A 19,985-nucleotide genomic window follows, 5' to 3' on the forward strand; every position below is an offset into this window, starting at 1 on the left:
GGGCTTAGCAGCATTTATTCTGGGATTTCGGAGTCCGGGACCATCATTTGACGCGGGGATGTAAATCTCGAAAATGCCAGGTCAATGATTCTTTAGTAACTTCGCTTTGGCAGCACAGCTCCCCGAACGCAACAAGTCTGGCGACGTACACCGTACAAGCAATTTTTAAGGAAATGATCGCAAGAGCAATTATATTTCTTTCTATATTTTCTCGCCATTTTTTAAAGTTTATTCCAATTCTAAGTCTGTTCTAATTCCATATATAGCTGGCTGTCACAGTCAAATGTCAAGATATATGCTCCATTATAAAAGCTATGTACTGCGCTTATAATGTGCTGCTCAAACGCTGCGACTCAGCAATTGCGAATTCCAATTAGGCACGTTGCGAGCCTCGGGTGCGTCTCCCGTAGAGGTCGATGACCCCGCTGATGCCGTCATCGTTCAAGCGGCTCCACTCGCGTAAGGTCGCTACGGGCATGTGCGAATCTTGAGTGACGATCACACGCGCTGCTGTCACCGGAGAAAGGTCAAACACTATGATGCAGCGGCGTCGTTCGACTACGCGCGACAAACTCAAACACCGTCGCCAAACAAGCTGGCGCTGATAAGAAGGCAATGACGGCGTTGCCCCGACAGACAAACCTAGCTATGCATTTTCTTGGCTGGGCTCGCTGTGAGCTGACGATTCTAGGGCATTCGACGAACACAACGTTTTTCGTGCAGGCTACGAAGCAGCGCAGCCGATAAGCAGGATTTCCTCGGTGAGATGTGTTTTTCTCACTATTCCATGTACTATACTCGGTTTCATGTCATGTTTAGGCGAGGAATTGGTTCACGCAAGTAGTGGAGTCGCAGAAGCTTAACTCGGCTTGTTTCGCAGTGAACTTTCGGATGCGAAGAGCATCCTTGGCATTGTCGGACCAGTTTTCTCTGGCGGCTATCTATCTAACCCTCCTTGTGCACCGATCTCGAAGATAGCGCAGTCTAAGAATGTGGGCCGATCCCGCTGATAGTGAAGTTTGAAAACGGGAACCTATACCGTAGGTAGGGAAGCCTAAAAATGTGGGTCTAGCATTCTTTGACGGCACTCTCCGAAGAAAAGAAGAATCCTTCAAAATTTCTTGCGTTTCATTTTAGTCTAAAAAGAATGCTATTCCCACACTTAGATAGTCGTCGCAGGTGCGTTACGCCCATTTTTTTTTTATGTAGGACTATTTCTATGGAATGACAGCTGCAGCATTTGATTGTAAGTTTTACGTAGAGTCAGGTATGATAAGATTGATAATGACACCGGGAAGAATGGAGATGAGCAAGTGGCACCATGCTTACGCAAACTTAGACAACTCCAGTGGTGTTTCTGCGTGAATATGTGTTTTGTGCTTTATGAAACTGATTTGAATGGCTATTAACGCTCCGGGCTGTGCACTTTCATCAAATACGCCCAACTGGTGCCCACTTACAATTTTTATTATAAGATTTAGAGCGCAGAAGCTGAATAATAAGATAGATTGACTGTTAGAGAGGCGCATACATAGGAGCGGCTGGGCTCATTCACTCGAGCCTGAACACACTGCTTTCTTATCGCATGTGTTTTGAAGAAATCAGTACTGCGAAGAACCTTCAGTTGGACCGAGGAACAGACGCGTAGGACATGACCAGCAACATGGTCACGTAAATGTCTTCACCGTGTGACATGAGACATGGCGCGTCTCGCAGAATCTTGCTATGGCTTCAGGTGCGCCGAGAAGTAGAAAATTTTCGTGAGAAATGTGGATCTAGTAGTAATTTCACGCTGGGAAAATAAAATAATTGCTTGTGTTCCTTTGAGTCGTACTGCACTTGGAACTTGACAATTTGAAGGCAAACTCAGAATTTCAGATGTCATCGCCTGTTGCATTATAAACGTATAACAGTACAGTAAACGCCCACTACAAACTGCTAGTAAATTCACTATTTATTCTTCACTCACAAGGACCCCAGACAAACCTGAGGCGTTTCAGTAAATGACTCACGCCATGCTAGTGTATAATATAGTGTTCAAAAACACCTACGTTACTTAAAATTTACTGAAAAGTTTTAGCGACATTTAGCGAGTTTGCACCAAAGTTTAGCGGAAATTTATCAATATTTTTGTCTCACTTTAGCGACACGCTTCAAAAATTATGACAACGTTGTCGGTAACTCGGCAATCTGCAAACACTAATGCACTGGGTTTCCGCAGAAGTGAAGAGCAGATGACGATGGTGCTAATTTATTGGCATCCCTTTTGAAAAGGGGCGGGGGGGGGGGGGGAGGGACAAATGGTTTCGTAGCCTGCTTGAGTTAATCCGGCATGCTGTACTTGCTCGTCATTCTAGCATATTTTGTATACGTCTGCTTAATTTTTCTTTTTTTTTCTCTCTCTCTCCCTCAAAAATTCTCCATCAACCTGGCACGGCTGCCTATAATTGCAACGGATCCGGTTGTGTCAATCACTTCGATGAATTTTTTTCCATCAATACTCTAAACATATCTTGCTTATCTCTACTTCTGACCGGTTGATGCTGCCGTCCGTTTTAATTCCAAGCGCTTCTGGAAGGTGTACGTTACCTTCGGGTCTCACTGGGTCAATCCCTTCGCGTTCCATTAGGCGCTGAGTGGCCTCCGAAATTTGGCTGCAGCATACACATGCCTCATCTTGATTCAAATATTTGCTCTGGTATGCTTTGTCCTTAAGCAACCAGCTCGAGCCTCAAATAGGAAGGCACTGCCCTTTGTCTTATTGTACATATTTTTCCTTATAATTTCTGTCTTCGCATTCTTGTAAATCCCCACGGTGTTTTGTCTCCATTCTTTGCATTCATTTCGCTACTTCTCGCTCTCACTTTCTTTATGTTGGCTATTGGTTGTCTATTTACACTTTCAATTACCCTGTACTTGATTACCAAGCAGCAAGAATGCTGGTAGCGACATCTGGTGACGCAGTGCATAACCAGACAGCACGCAAAACTAATACTGCAGTGGCTTACATATGCTCGTTAACTGATGGTCTAAAGCGTTGGTAACGACATCGTTAACGTGCCGCACGTCGGCAATTGTCCTTCGACGATAACACTGAGGCAATACAAATATTTTTTTCCAACGCAGAGTAGTTGGACAAATTGTCACAAGGTGCCGCCACCAATTTTGGCAATGTTGTCCGCAGCTCCGGTGATTTGTAATCCGCAAACGTCATGAATCTGCTGACAAGAAGCTTGCGAACAAGCCAAAACTATCTAATGTGTACATCAGTTTCTTGGCCACCACGAAAAGGCGTGACACTCGTCACGTGATGCGCACACCCCGAAGCGAAGCGAAGGATTTCTCTCCGTGTGAATGCCGCTTAAAGGACAACTCACCTTAAAAATAAGGTGAAGGTTGGCTAATCTAGAGAATTAAGTTAGTTTTTTTAATAAGTATCTTGATTGACCATTCTTGACCAGTCATCTTGCGCCGATTGCATCTTTTTAGATTTCGCGAAAGCTTCTGACAAAGTATGCCATCAATTGTTGCTTTATAAGTTAAGTCATCTTAATCTTGATCCACATGTCTTTAGATGGATTCAATCTTTCCTTCTCAACCGCTGGCAATTTGTTTTCACTAACGTGCTATCTGGTGTACCACAAGGATCCGTCCTCCTTCTATTTTTAATTTATATTAATGACCTTCCGTCCACCCTATCTTCTGCCAGCCACCCTTTTGCTGACGACTGTGTAATTTTCCGTGAAATACGTAACCTTAACGACATTAATACTCTCCAGACCGATCTTAATTTGGTTTCTAACTGGTGTAAAACTTGGAAAATGGAATTAAATATTAACAAATTTAAGTTCATGCGTGTTTCTCGGTGCTCTAACACTCCCCCTTCTTCTTATTGTCTTAATGGCATTCCTCTTGACTCCGTCGCATCATATAAATATCTAGGCGTACATATATCACGAAACTTAACATGGAATGCCCATACTGAATACGTTACCAATAACGCTAATCGCATGTTAGGGTATTTACGTCGCAACTTCTCTGCTGCTCCTTCGTCCTTAAAACTCCTACTTTATAAATCACTAATACGACCTAAACTTGAATACGCGTCATCTATATGGGACCCTGGGCATGAAAATCTTATATCTTCTCTTGAACTTATGCAAAATAACTCCGTTTGCTTCATTTTTCCAAATTACAACCGTACTGCAAGTATCACAGCCATGAAAACTAACCTTTCGCTCCCATCTTTAAAATCTCGTCGGAAAATCAGTCGCCTCACTCTATTCAACAAGGGAGATCATCACGTCACGCTACATGACGATCTTATTTCACCACCGGAATACATCTCCCATCTCACTGATCATCGGCACAAGGTTGGCATCCAAAAGTGCAAAACTAAAGCTTGTTTTCAGTCATACCTTCCCCAGACATCTGTCGAATGGAACCGCCTCCCTCCCGATATTGCAGCCATTGAGGATAATCAATGATTTCGTGATGCACTAACAACCTTTGTTTGTTTTGGAGAATGTTGAAATTATGTTCTTACAAAATTCACTGTATTGTATTTATTGTCTTTGTAACCTATATTACCCACTCCCCTCTGTAATGCCTTTGGCCCTGAGGGTATAATAAATAAATAAATAAATAAATAAATAAATAAATAAATAAATAAACGTTTATATTGTGGCGTATGACGCCAAGAAACTGTGCAGTAAGTTGTGAGGGACGGCGTAGATGTGTGCTCTGATTTAATCTTGGCCGCCTGAGCTCTTCTAACGAGCACCCGGTACGTACGCGAGCGTATTTGCATACTTCCCCCAACGAAATGTAGCCATCGTGGCTGGGAGAAGAAACCGTGACCTTGTGTTCAGAAGTCAATAGCCACTCAGCACACAGCGGTGAGCGAAAGCTCGCGAATTTAGAAAATTTGATATCGTTTGCTTAACAGTGTAATACAGCGCCTCGTCACAAGCAGCTGAGTGAGAAGTCGGAGCCTCCACCAGTGTCTGGCAAAGATGCAGGAAGTATTTAAGTTCTGTATTTGGAGGCTATATGTAAATACATAGTCATAAGGATTGACCGAATCACTCATCATATTACCATCGTTCTATCATCATCAAGGTGGTGGCGGATTCTGCCGTGGAAATGAGGCCCAACTCGCAAAAAGTTCTCTTTCAGTAAGTACCCTTTGCCATCGACACGCCGCCACCGCTAATAATACGTATGACATCAGGATTGGCTAAAATTTTCTCTTACGGACAATTCTAGCGTAAGAGCTTTTTGTGAATACCAGCTGCTTTAGCAGTAAATGATATCAGAGCTGAAGAAATCAGTAATATCTTTAATCCTTCCTTCCTACTTCCATCCCTCCGTTCTTCCTTTGCTTCGCTCCTTCCTTCTTCCGTCCTTCTTTTCTTCTTCCCTTCCTTTTCTCTTTCCTACCTTCGCTCTGTGTTTCTTCCTTCCTCTCTACTTTTCTTCTTTCCTTCCTGTTTTTTCTGACCCTCATTACTTCTTTCTTTCTTTTATCCTTTCTTCCTTTATTTGAAGCATGGAGTCGACATCGGTTCTTCGATGCAAATGTGGACGCTCCCTGTCACACTGCTCTCGGGGGGGTATCTACGCACATGTCCGGATTACTGCGGATATTACGGAGCCATCCGGGGAACAATGGAGCACTGGACGTGGACAGCGTGGTTGGCACCCAGACAGCGTATGCTGATCGCTCGCGATGCACTGAACTACCCCGAGACGGAGGCTCGGACGAGGAGAGCGTGCGGAGAAAGCGGCGCCGGCGCCGAGGCGACAGCGAGCAGACAGGGCAGGCAAGCGAAGCGGGCCCGTGTATCCTTCGTTCCGTCTCGTTCACGCGCCGCAGCTGTGGCCACTCCTTATTCCAACAACGCCGTTGCCGCTTCTGCACGGCTGCTGCTGCTGCTGCTGCTGTTGCCCCTGCGTCGCTTGTCAGATGCACTCCACGAGCGCGGTGAGCATACGCGAGCTCTCTGCTGGACTCGCACGGGCACCTCGGCTCCCGAAGCACGTTTTGTTGCCGGAAGCACAGTTTATCCTACCTTGCGCTGATAGCGCGCTTTTCCGCCCTTCCTTCCTCGAGGCAAGTCATCAGTTTTCGTATGCTTTTTCGCGCTCGCGCGTATGGCTGCCCTTCGTGCTTTCAGAGATTCGGGTTATTTAGAACCGATACGACGAAACGTAGTCACAGCACGAAAAGAAAACCGCGTTTGTCTTCTTATTTATTCGTTTATTTTCTTGTGCCGGTGCGCTTCTGCGTTTCGTCGTTTTTAGCTATAAAAGAACACGAGTACCGGCGAGCACCAACTGGCCCAAATCAAGATTCTGTTGCCTTGTTTCTCGTTAAGTAGAAGGTCGAGAGGTGCAACTAACATAACTTTTAAGGCGATTTGCATTCTTCGGACAGTTCAATCACTTTCTGGCATGTTAGTCTCTGTGTTCTAGCCGTATTTCCCGCCAACCTGGCTCACTGGCTAGCACGGGACTGCTGTGTTGAAGGAACCGCGTTTGGAACCAGCCGTTGCACTAACCTGGATCACTCAATACGTGTCGCTCTTCACTAAACCTCTTTGACACTACCTTGTATCAATGTGTACGTGCCACTGGGTGTGTACCACTCTTCAAAAAGGCAGCTTTCTTTATTTCTCTGGGTCTGGGCGTAATAGCACCCGCGTCATACACATTCGGAGTGAGAAATAGTCATTTATTTAAATAACGACTCTAGGCCTATTTGGGGAAGTGGGTAAAAGGAGCGGAAGTAAGTCTGCTTCGCATCACTACAGAAACTTCGCACTCGAAGCTTCACAGTGAGTGACGTGTCTCTTCCACCCTATAGCTCGTGCTCGGATCCAGTCCTCAAACGATGTCATCGCGTTAAGGCCGGTGCATGTCTCAGAAAAGCGCGAGTCCTTCACATTCCCACACGAGGTGGCGGACATTCGGAGTTACCGCCTCTGAGCGCGCACAATATGCTTCACTCGCGCAGGTGATTGCAGACGCTCGCCACGCGCGCACTTCTTGGTGGCACCGCTAGATGGCGCAGCCTGTCCAGGCTAACTGGAAGGGGAAGGGGCAATAATTTACATCCGAAAAATAACAGCCGAATCTTTCCATGGCGATGCCGAGCTTGCATATGAAGAAAAAAAAAAGCCTGAAAGAAACCCAGGTGCAAAAGGAGCTGGTTCTAACAAATTTCAACTGGAAGAAAGCCGAAGACAAAATTCCTAAGCGCACAGCCACATGGCTAGACGAGGTTTCAGTTAGGCAGTGGAAAAGCAGTGGAAAAAACTTTAAAAGATAGACGAATACCAGGCAGTTGGCGACATAATAATAATAATAATAATAATAATAATAATAATAATAATAATAATAATGTTCATTTCCTATCAAGAAAGATGGAGGAGGCTGCAGGTAAAAGCTGCACGAACAAACGGCAGCTTGACAGGGGCCCGCAGCCCCCTCTACAAGAAGGTTGCAGGAAGCAACATCGAAAACATACATAGGCACTGAAATGGACACTAGGAATGAACACAAAAATCATCCAAGGAGAAGGACTAGATACTTTATACATAGTGTTGCCGTATTCCAGCATCAGTTATTTGTAAGATGTCTGTAGTACTTTTGTTGTAATTATTCAGGAGAGTGAGCAGGTGAAGGACAGTTTTTCTGTGGAGTAGTTATCCCGAGGGGTTATAACATACCATTTTTCTTTGTGACGGGTAATGTGTGCGGAAATATTCTCCTTTAGTGATGATAAGTCGTGTAGAAACATTCTATTTTCAAGTACTTCGCGTTTGAAGTCTAGTGTTAGCTTATAGTCATAAAGATTTTTTACTGGTATAATGTTTATTTTTTAAAGAAAAAAACTGTGTGTATGGCTGTTATATGCCAAGTCATAAAGCAGTCTGACAAATTTTTCTGGAGGACAAAAAGTTTTTGCAAGTTAGGTTGAGTAGTTGTGCCCCAAACCAATAAACAGTAACTTAAATGAGAATAGAAAAGCGAATTATAAAGAAGTATGATCTTGAATGGCAGATATGTTCTTAGGCATATATATGTTCATAGATATGTTCTTACATCGGTAATATACAGGCTAGCAATGCAGGCAATCAAATTGAAGCTGCAAGCATGGGCAGAGAATAATGGCATTTTGGGAGAACTTCAGAATGGCTTCAGAATAGGTAGACGTTTGGATGATAACTTATTTGCTCTTACTCAGTGTATTGAAATATCAAAAGTAGAAAGCAGACGGTTATATGTGGCCTTTTCGGACATTACACGAGCCTATGACAACGTAGACCGCAACATTTTGTGGGATATTCTGGAAGAGCAAAGCTTAGGTGACGATTGTCTACAGCTTTTGAGAGAGATTTACCTAGAAAATGCCGTTTGCGTTGAGTGGAAAGGGATGAGGAGCCAGGAGAAAGTCCATATCAACAAGGGACTGAGGCAGGGGTGCCCTTTATCCCCGCTGCTGTTTATGATGTACATGGTGAGGATGGAGAGGGCGCTAGAAGGAAGTAACATTGGGTTTAATCTCTCATACAAACAGGCGGGTACAGTAATAGAGCAGCAACTCCCAGGTTTATTTTATGCGGACGACATTGTGTTGCTAGCTAACAATCAAAGTGATTTGCAACGTCTGGCTAATATCTGTGGACAGGAAGGCAACAATTTAGGTTTGAAATTTAGTGTTAGAAAATCAGGTGTTATGATATTCAATGAAAACAGTGAACAGACAGTGGAGATACAGGGCCAAGAAATAGTTCGGATAACAGAATATAAAGACCTTGGTATATGGATAAACGAAGGCAAAGGATATATGGAAACACAGGAAAAAACCATAACAGTAAAGGGGAAGAGAAATGCAGCCATAATGGGAAGCACAGAAGGCTATGGGGATACAATAGGTACGAGGTCCTCCGAGGTATGTGGAAAGGTGTAATGGTTCCAGGACTTACTTTTGGAAATGCGGTGTTTGCTATGAATCAGGGGTACAATCAGGACTCGACGGGCACCAAAAGTCAGTGGGTCGCCTCGCATTGGGCGCTCACGGGAAGACTACAAATGAAGCTGTGCAGAGTGATATGGCCTGGACTAGTTTTGAAGTGAGGGAAGCTCGCAGTAAAATTGATTATGAAGAACGACTGAGGAGTATGGAAGAAAGTAAATGGGTTGGGAGAGTGTTGAGGTATCTGTACAGGAAAAACATTGATTTACAGTGGAGGAAAAGAACTAGGAAGCTTACCAGCAAGTATGCGGCCTGTAGGATCTGCAACGCAACAACAAAGAACGTCAAGCGGAAAGTCAGAGAGGCTGAAATAATCTCATGGGTGGCGGCAATGGAAAAGAAACCTGCCAAAAGTAACTACTTAAGAGGCAAAATCGAAATCAGGAAAGAAACAATTTATGATAACTCAAAAAGAAGCTCGTTACTTTTCTAAGCGAAATCGGGATGCCTTAGAACACGCACTTATAAAGCGAGATTAAAGAAGGAAGAAGAAGCATGCACTTGCTGTGGTAAAGCTAGGAAAACGATGGAACATGCTTTATTAGAATATGAAGAAGTTTTCCCAGCGGTCGATTTAGGTACCACTGGCCTCCTTGAAGCCCTTCGGTTCAGCGAGAGCAGTGGAAAAGTAAACATGTCCGCAATACGCATTAGTAAGAGGAGATTGGGGGATAGGTGGAAGAAAAGTACGGAAACTACAAAAAACGGAGACGTACAAAATCACAGTTCGCAATAGGGGATAAGAAAATTTGTTTGTGGGAGTTCATAGGTTTTCTCTTTTTTTTCTTTTTTACCCTGGGTAGGACATTAGGCAGTATGATAGCAAGAGATTGGTGGCGCAACCCACCGCCCTGTTCGAAAGGGGACGTTCATAACATCCATCCATCCATCCATCCATCCATCCATCCATCCATGTGGCTATTTATCGACGCTCCATTTCGAAGGGGGTGCTAATAAACCATCATCGCCGTCATCATCATAATATTTATCAATGCACGAGAGGGGAGCTCGGCTGCAGCAGACACCCGTACATGACGCCTTTCGGTGGTGGCAATGCGGTGCTTCGCTACACGCTTCAGTGCGAATAGCAATAACGTCAACGTTGATCGTGAGATGGGTTCTGCCGATATTTTTTTTTTCGTATGATCTATTTGCCGTTGGCTGGCCGCTTTCGCTAATACGGAGTCCAGCATCGATCATGATCGTCTGCCGTCTGTTCTTACGAATAGTTGTAACTGAGTAACTGAAGTTGACCAAAGTGGGGTGTGGGGGTTGGGGGTGGACCAGAAGCACTTAATATAATGCATATGACCAGTGTGTGCCTTTCGTGTTTCCTTCGTCCGAGTCTTTCGCGTTCCTTTACCATTTCTAGCGTAATACTTTTTTTGTGAATGTGGGCTGCGGTTTGTTCATATTCCTTTTACGTTTAGTTATTATCGCTCTTCGTTATTGACTTGCATGGTTGCATGGTTGCATGGTTAGCATGGTTAGCATGGTTAGCATGGTTGTATTAACGCGGCAAAATCACTTGATCCAAATGCGAGTGTACTCCAGCCGATAAGGCTCTTATTTCAGAAGTGAAGTATGCGCAAGTGTTGGCTTTACCTCTGTTGGCAAAAAGCTGCGGGAGCTTCTACTCTAGAATTCTAAATTCCACTTTAGAACTGCATGCGGCTCACACTTTCGATTTTAAAAAAGAAACGAAGGAACAGCTGACAACTGCTTTTTCGAAGGCAGCAGCTTGTCCCATACATAAAAAAAATCGAAATTATTGAAACTAGTGCTATTTACGCATGGGACGTTAAAACAAAATATTGGGTGCTTCTAATGCCCGGGCATGGCAGGCACAAACATATCCTAAAGCCTGAGAAGAATGCCACTATTGTGAACAATGAGAAAGTGAAGTTTTCTGCAGATAACGCATGTCTCTCGCACGAGTGACATGCTAAAAATGTAGAGTTGGGAAATAAAGAAACGTTGAAAAAATATGGTGCTAGGAGCTACATTTCTGGTCGAATTATTGAGGACACTTTCTCATTTGGGTGACACGCGCTGTCCCTTTGCAGCGATCGACTTAGCCAGGCCGCTGGCCTGTGCAGTGGACGCGCGCTCAAATCGATACCCCCGAAACTGGTAGGCCTAGATTAAGGCGTAGATATTAATATATGACATAGCGCGTTATCCGCAGAAACCTTCGCTTTCTCATTGTTCAGGATATTGGCGTTCTTCACACGCTTTATGATACGTTTGCATCTGTCGTGCCCTGGCATCAGCAGCACCAAATCTTTTGTTTTAACATCTCGTGCGTAAATAGCGCTAGCTTAAATAATTTCCATTTTTGCTTTATGTATGGGACAAGCAGCTGCCTTCGGAAAAGGGCTTGCGAGCCGTTCTTTCGTTTTTTTTTAAATCGAAAGTGTGAGCCGCAGTTCTAAAGTAGAATTTTGTGAGTGGAAGCTCCCGCGGCTTCTTGCCAACAGAGGTAAAGCCTACTCTTGCCCATACTTCACCTCTGAAGTAAGAGCCTTATCGGCTGGAGTACACTCGCTTGTAGGTCAAGTGATTTTGCGGCGGTAATGTATATGCTAACCTAATCAGAAAATAAAGGTTGGTTGTTCCCGACGAAGGTATTATCTTTGGCTGACTCTTGATGACGTACTCTCCAATACAATTTGCCAATACGCTCACGTTTCTTCTTAAAACCAGTGGCACAAGGACACACGTCGACCAATATCTGCACAGCGAAGCTAGCCACTTTGAACTCGTGGAAAGCGTGCGGAAACCTATTCTTGTTCTGCGCTAATAAGCTAATGTTTTATCGTGCCCTTTCTTACAGGGCGCCGTTCTGGTTTTAATTTCGGGACATTGCTACTCCAGCAATTTTGTTTTACTGATCTCGAAGTGACCTGTAGTGGAGGGCTTTGACCACCAGGAAATATCTTAAATTACGATAACAATTATATGGACACTCCAAGCGAATTCTTGCCGTCGGCGTCGGCATCGTCGTGAGGTTGCGTATATATTATACTGCACCTAAAGCAACTTCATGCGAGTCACATTAAAATGTGGCCGCCGCTGCTGGCAACCGAACCTGCGACTTCGTGCTCATCAGGAGAGTACCGTGGCCATCAAGCCGCAGTGCTGGGTGGTGCCAGCTTCTAATCATGGCTTTTCTATATTAAGGACCACACGATGCAATCGATCTGATAACGCGGAGGGAGTTGAAACAATATTTCGTATCAAATTATTTGCACGATCCTCCCTCCATCCGACATATGCAACATTACCGTAAGGACCAGCATAGAATACGGATGCCCATATAGCGCAAAGAGGAAAGAAAATTCCATCCGCTTATAATACGGGTAAAGCAAACGCACAGTATTTTTTTTATCAGCCTTCGCGCTTCAGTCATCGTCGTCTTCGGCTACGCTGTCTTCGGACAATTCCCTGTACGGCCACTCTTCCCGGGGAGCAGTAATCTTCTGAGCTATCGAGCGCATTCTAAATGCCACGCTCCCGAACAGCGTTTCACGAAAAATCCTCCAGGATACTTGCCCCAGCGTCCGAAGTCCATTTGCACAGCGAGGCTGTTAATGACCACTTCACTAGTTCACGTGGATGGTAGCCATGCAGCAACAGCGGAACCAAAACTTTGAACCCAATTTCTGACAGAAATATTGGTTTGAGCCCATGCACAGTACAAGGCGGAAATTTAGGACGTTAATAATGGGGAAATATCTACGTATTATATGCGTAATTTTACGTTGTCTGTCGTATTGGTGTGCAGCGAATCTTAAACATATGACTTGCGAAGGCGCTACTAAGCGAGAGGGAAGCAACTGGAATCCATCGTTTCAGAGCCCGCCAACAACTATTTTAAAACCCGCCGTGGTTGCTCAGTGGCAATGGTGTTGGGCTGATGAGCACGAGGTCGCGGGATCGAATCCCGGCCACGGCGGCCGGGATTCGATAGGAGCACGTTAAAAAACTCCAGGTGGTCCTCCACTACGGCGCGCTTCATAATCAGAAAGTAGTTTTTTGGCATGTAAAACTATATAATTTAGTGTTTAACTATATTAAAATTATTTTTTAACACACCAATATACGAACCCAGAATTATTACAATCGGCAATTTTAGGGCCGCGCAATAGGAAATGATTTATAGCATCTAAGTACGAACAATCTCTTTTTTATTGCTTCCTTTCTACCTTCTGTGCGAATTTGTGTTTATGACAGTTTGTTGGCCTCCATGGAGAGATATATTTCATGATTTATGCCTTTATATACAAGTCATTCTTTTCCTCTATGCTGAAGAATAGCCGGCATTATTAATTTCCTGCGTAAGATTGCCCCATTCATGCGGTTCTCCTACAACCGTTGCTGACAGCACGCCCCACGTGATCCTCCATTGTCTACGTTTGGACATCTCCTGCACGCCTCATTTATTGTGCTACATCATAGGAAGAACGTCTCCAGATTGTTGTTTCTGTTACAATCCCGACGCTTCAGTTGAGCGTATTAATATAAAATTCCCTCAATATGACCAGCAACGAATTCGATGGCGTGTTCAAACATGTCTGGACAGGTGCCCTCTCACCGTAAATAAAGTTATTGGACGGCTGTGTTGCCCTGATAAGCATAGGCGTTCCTTTAGTGCCATTTGCAATTTTTTAGTGAGGTTACTGATTTCATGGCCAGTGAGTGACATTACTTGATTTCTCTACTCTAGTTACTGTTCAACGTTTGTTTTTTCTTTATTTGCATATGACGTTACTTGACTTGTCTACTCTAGTTACTGTTCAACGTTTGTTTTTTTCTTTATTTGCATATCTTCCTCTCGCAACCCCGCTGTAGTTTCTGTGTTACTGGTCTATGCGCAAATATAGGAGATAGAAATAGGTATGCACGAAAAGTCTTGTATATGTGAAAACCAATGGCCCGGGTGATAATAAAGAAAGACCTCCATGGAAAAGAGACCGTGACTGCTCTCTGCATGCAAGTACCCAAAGATGAGGTATTGAGGGTCGCTTTCATTTCTATGACTTTCTCTTACTTTCTATGATGTCCTCACGCTGCTAGCAGCCTGGTGACGGGTAAATGAAACGAACAGAACGTTTCCGAACCGCTTCGGTGACTTGTATCATGGTGGAGTCCTGAAAACAGCTAGAGAGAAAGTAAATATGCCTCTACATAATCAATATCCTTCTTTCGGTTTCCCCAGTATTTACTTGCGACAGATGAAATCTTCAGACAGGTGAAACAAAACAGATAAATTGTTGACAGACCAGGGTCAGAAAAATTTCCAGACACACGAAAAACATACGAAATGCTGACAGACCAGCGACGGGCGAAACCATGAAAACCACGCGGAAGACTCCGCAGATGCCGACAGGGTTACGGGGGCAGCTCGCGAGTTCGAATCTAGGCCCCAAATATCGGTAACTGCGTTCTGCTTTCCCGCGGTTTCAGCGCCGCAGCCCGTTAGCACTAGCAAAACAAGCGAGCTTGGCAGAATGAGAGAAAAAATGAACAGCTGTGGGGCGCTCTGTCAGATGCGATTGTAGTGAGACAGCGGAGACAGGGCTGTAGTAACATGAGTGGTGGCGGCATTTTTATTAGTATGCCAGTACGTATTTGCAACGGTGCAACGGCGCTGCCCCATTTATGCCTAAGTTGCGATACACGCTTAGATACGTTCGCAGCAGCGCTGAAAACATCTACATTTTTCATTAGAGGATTTCGCTCGCTCCTTTTCCGATCTTCAGTGCAACAGGTCAGTGGCTATTTTGTTGACGCGAAAAGAGCCCATTAGTGTAAGCACCATCGGGTTTCGAAGGCAATTTCAACTGTTGTGGAGATATATAAGGACCGACACACACCGGACCGATACAAGGACCGATACAATCGGTGTTAGCAAGATTGCGATTGTGGCTCCAAGCATTCGGTAAAGGGACGCTATATGTGAATGTTAAACTAAGCCGTGTTCGCATCTAACTTATGTTTCTGCAGTAGCAAAGCGGTCATTCTTACAGGGCACCTTATAAGCAAAAAAGAAAAATCTGTAAAAAAACGAAAGCTGAACGGAGACAGTGACCTGAAGTTGCCGCATCACGCCCTCGTTATCTTTACAGCATGTACTCATGTGTAGTTATTGTTCGTGGGTCAAGAACTACATTTAATTACAATTAAGCCGACGACTGAACCCAGTAGGTTTTAAGAAGCTATTTTGTGCCATAGCTATCACTAATACATTGACGCTTTAAGTTCCCTGGCATATCCCACGGACGTACTGGCACTCAAAATAATATATATATATATATATATATATATATATATATATATATATATATATATATATATATATATATATATTACAACACACATTTTGAAACCTATGTGAAGCCAACCTTTAATGCAGCGGCTGAAGAAATGCTGCAACGGTGCCCCATTTCATACCTTCGTCTTTAGCGTAAAGAAAAACCGGCGCGCTCGCATCCGCACTCATACGCACGCGCTACGGTGCTACGTGATGTGACGATTCTTTCATTGGCTTCTAGCTCTGCATTGCTTCTTACTTCAACGTACCGCTCCCTTTGTGGTCAATCCCGCGTTGTTGGTGTCTTAGCATGGAACTCATGATCATAATCAGCACGCGGGGATCATATGAAAGGCCTAGTTTGTGTTAGCATGATGGAACTATACGTCCGATTGTGGCTTGATAGTATAGAAGTCTTTATTGGTGCGAATGTGTGTGTTTAGAGGAAAGCCACCTGAACGGAAATATCACTGTCATTGCGAGTGTATTGCACTCAAGTTGTACAAGCAATAAAGGACACGGAAAGTATATTCAGTAAGGGGCTGTTATGCTGTGGGTGAGGTTTGATCCCAGCATGCATTAGGGCCTCTAATTCAATTTTTTTAAGTGTGAGCTACTCGACAAAATAGCAGCAGCAGCACCCGGCCAGCAGCGCTGCCGGGTGCTGCTGGCGGGAAAGTTCGGAAGGGTCCGCAAAGTTTAAAAGATTAGCCTTAATTTTATTGAATAATTAACATCCCTTACATGCAATGAAAGAAAATAGAGTTTACAAGAAAAACTCCTTTTCACTCTGAAATTTTTTTTCCTATTTGTTATCTTTGAGCTACCCATTTCTGGGTAGCCCGAATTACCATTACCAATTACCCAAGTCACCCATTACCCAAATTACCCATTACTATATTACTGGGCAGTGCTTCTGGGAATGTGTTTATTCTTGGTCAATCCTCCAGAGTGGAAGGCGAGGAACACGCCCCACCTCAATAGGAGGAAATGTTTTCTCTCTCCAGAGTCGGTTACCGAGTAGTGCCTCTGGGCGTGTGCTCATTGTTGGTCAATTCTTAAGAATTGTTTACTGGGTTGTGTCACTGGGTAGGCGTTCCTTCTTCGTCGATCCTTCAGAATGTCCCACTGTGGCGCAAATTGTATGCAGTCATAATGTAATTAAGGTGTCGTACTTCTCTCTTTCGGTACACCTATCGCCACAATTCCTCCTTCGGCAAACATCGTACATCGTCTTCATCCTCACCATATGGCGTCGTCGGTTCCTCGGAGTGTACATTCACCTTATTTGGTGTTGTGCTCGATAGCGTCTCCTTAAGCTAGCCTCTTATTAATGTTTTTTTTCTTTCCCGGCCAGCCGAATTGTATTGCTTACAGCCATAACCAAAGCGGCCAATTGTACTAAATGACGAAGACCAGAATATTCTGACAGAGTTTGACTGTTATCTTTGTTCTACGCAGCGCGCAGTCTTTTGTGCGGGCCTCCCATGATCGACATCGCAGAACAGACATCATGGTGCCAGCGTCCGGACTGTGCCAAGAAGTGCGGAGGCAGCATATGCAAAGTCGTTGACAGATAAAGGTAGCCATTGTCAGGAAGGGTGAAAACAACTCACGCTCGAAAGCTGGCGCGTTCGAGCCGTCGTTAGTGCAAATCCAGCGAAAAGATAGCGATCACCCAGCATTCGTGCAGAACGGCAGCAAAGCTGCTCAGGACAGTTCACGCCTTGCACCTTCACGGAGAGTCCAAACAGACCAGGGAAAAGACAGAGGCTATCTGCGTGCTTGACTCAAACTTGGTGTAGTAGTGAAAGTCGCAAGTGTATATGCATACTCAAGCCCACCCGCCGATAGTCTTCCGGTGAGAGTCACTTCGGATTAATAGTACTGGACTTCACTGGGCATCCGTGAGGCCAACAGACTTCGAGACCACGGTAGGTCTGCAAGTCGCCTGAGTGCGAGTGATACGGAACTGGACAGGGAGAAAAAAACGTGCTGCAGGAAACAAGAACTTCATGTCAAGGGAAGATGTTTCCATAAATTTACGGACGAGAATGTGCATATTTAGATAGGTCGAGCTCTGTCATACCTTCCGACCACTCTGCATGTTACAAGCCGGTGAACCATATTTGAAGTTCACTTCATCTAAAGAGAACTTGTGGAGCCAGTCCAAACCAGTGGAGCCTTTTTAAATCATTACTCAATAGTCCGTCATCGTTGAAGTCCGCTTGGCTCCACCAAAACTACCATTATTCATATACGTGTAAACATTGGCGTATTACTGCAATACTCATATTCATGTGTACCTGTGGCCAACCAGCAGCACGTTAACAGGGACTAAATCGACGGTGAAAATCTCTCCAGGAACGAATACGAAACCGACGCCACTGCTGCTCCTGCCAATTACAACCCGGAGAAAGCTCCAGCAAGAGCCACCATCCCGCGCTTGTAAGTCGTCGGAGTAAGTTAAAAACCACAAGCACGCGTCCTAGAGCCGTTAAGAAGCAACCATCGTCATGGCAACAACAACTGCCGGCAGTACCCTCCAAGCACCTTCCGCAACAGAGACAACAACGGTCACCTTCTTCCCGGCCGACGAACGAGACATGACGTCAACGACCCGCATGGAGTGCTGGTTGGCTAGCACCGGCATCCTCATGTCTTCTGTAGGCTTCTTCTGCGTCTGTCTCGGCCTCTCGTATCGGTTCCTGGTTGTGACCCTGGTGGGCTACGTAATGGCGCCCGTGGGCGTCGTCGTCTTCGTGGCGTTCCTCTTCCTCTACCAGACGAGCCGCCGGCTTAAGTGCCAGGCGGCAGTGGAAGACACTGCGCCGTGGAAGTATGACAGAGTGAACAGCGACCAACTCGATCCCCGAGACATGCCGTTGGTGGCGGTGCGCACGACGAATGGTTTCAGGACAGTAGTCGCGACTGAGCCCACGGTGCCGTGTGCACCGGACGTAGTCGCCGGAAGTGTTAACCGCCTTCGGGACAGTCATGTGTGAGGCTTGGTGTAGCCTGTCAAAAAATTTCCGCGCGTTTTTGCGTTTGAAAAGCTCGTGCTCGCTTTGTCCCAATTGTGTAGGCCAATGTCCGCGCTACCGGAACTCTTTCGATTAATCTACAGACCAAGGGTTCATGAGGAACTCCCAGTGCGTGTAAAGGTATCCTGAGGATCGTGTCTATCCCTACAACATGGCATGGCCACGGCACTCTGCCCCCGATGAGACTGAGAAATGGCAGGGTCAATTCCTGGCCACGGTGACCAAATTCGTGTGGTGGTGAAGTCTAAAAACATTCGGCCACCGTGCCATGCGTGCACATTCAAGAACGTCAAGCAGTGGAAGTCAATCCGATGTCCTTCATTATCGCGCCTCTCATTGGTGACGCGTTGATTTAGGAGCTTAATGCCCAGCAGTGAATCACTGACTAAGTTAACCAATCAAACCGTACTGGACTTTTAAATGCTGGGAGTACCACACGAGCAGTGCTTCGACTAGCTCCTATCATTATCGTCTCGATTGCTTAACGTTACAGAACGTTGTGAACTATACAAGCCCCGCTGTCAGAGATCTCCCTGAGTCCTCGCTTATTTGTGCCTGGCGTCGTTGCGCTTGAAAGTTGTGTCATCGTAGAACGCAGAAATGTGCTCCAAGAGAGCCCCACCATGCAGTTCATCCGGTCGTGCGGGCATTGTGCCGTGCACCATTGCCAGAGGTTGCAGCATCAACGTCGCCGATTGAGTTTGTGTTGGTGCTAGGGGTAATACTCATTTCAAATACAGCAGAACAAAATAAAAAGTGTGCCTTCAATGAAGTCTCAACATGCGTTTGTGTACTTGTAAAACTTGCTCGAGATGGCATGAATGCCCACTTTGGCGCAAAAGAAGGAAGGTTGTCCTTGCTGCATGTTTCATAACCAGTGCAAGAGAGAGAGAGAAACAAGTTTATTTCAATAAAGACTGTACTAGGTTACTGCGGGTGTAGCCCCTCGTCCAGAGCCCCACTGGCAATCGCGGCCCGCGGGGCCTGGTCGAGGGCCCCAAGTTCCGCTTGGAGAGTCACGCGTCCCGCAACCAATTATTGAGTGTGTCGTTAAGTATCGGCAAGACAGCGTCTGCCGGACGGTGCGTGCATTGGTAAGTTACGTGTTCGAGTGTCGGGGTGAAGACGAACGACGGACGGTTTGCGCGTCTTGCACATGGTTATCTGTCGCTGTGTTTTTCCCGACAAACCCAGGGACGGATAAGCAGCGTTGCAAGGCGTGCTGCTTTAGAGATCAGCGTTCGTGATTATGGAGCACGTTGTCGGAGTGGCTTGAGAAAAAGAAAACGTTTGCGTAGACTTGAACAAACAAAAGGATGGTGCGTACAGTTTACATGGGGTAACTTTTGCTTCACTGGTTAACTCTCCGCAGGTGGCTTCGCGTTCGCACACCTTCCGTTATCAGATGCGGCCGCTACACCGACAATATGCGCATCTTCTTGGTTTTTCATAAAGTTTATTCTTCTGTGGCTTTGGTCTCTAAGGGTGAAAAAGAAAGCAAAATACTAAAATCGAATGTCTTCCTCCCCACCTGCCTCCCCCCCCCCCCCCGACATTGTACAACCACGGCCGCTCAATGGAA

General features: G+C 45.3%; 1 protein-coding gene across 3 annotated transcripts; it reads left to right on the top strand.

Annotated features, from left to right (window-relative positions):
• Positions 1–622: 622 nt before the first annotated feature.
• On the top strand, positions 623–19,275 carry LOC142589708 (uncharacterized). Of its 3 annotated transcripts, none has more exons than XR_012829914.1 (3): positions 623–761; positions 5,551–6,115; positions 16,821–19,275. XR_012829914.1 is itself a non-coding variant. In XM_075701257.1 (2 exons), the coding sequence occupies exon 2, from the start codon at positions 17,876–17,878 to the stop codon at positions 18,362–18,364; it is 489 nt and encodes a 162-aa protein (XP_075557372.1). In that variant the 5' UTR covers positions 625–761; positions 16,821–17,875; the 3' UTR covers positions 18,365–19,259. The 3 variants fall into 3 exon arrangements, 1 of the variants encoding a protein (XP_075557372.1); XR_012829915.1 differs by having other exon boundaries at positions 5,551–5,986; positions 16,821–19,273; XM_075701257.1 differs by lacking the exon at positions 5,551–6,115 and having other exon boundaries at positions 625–761; positions 16,821–19,259.
• The last annotated feature ends 710 nt before the right edge of the window (positions 19,276–19,985 follow it).

Source organism: Dermacentor variabilis, chromosome 8, assembly GCF_050947875.1.
Source record: "Dermacentor variabilis isolate Ectoservices chromosome 8, ASM5094787v1, whole genome shotgun sequence".
Classification (NCBI taxonomy): Eukaryota; Metazoa; Arthropoda; class Arachnida; order Ixodida; family Ixodidae; genus Dermacentor; species Dermacentor variabilis.

Bases quoted from the DNA above. Each gene is read 5' to 3' on its own strand.
- LOC142589708 (XM_075701257.1), top strand. From the start codon at position 17,876: ATGGCAACAACAACTGCCGGCAGTACCCTCCAAGCACCTTCCGCAACA.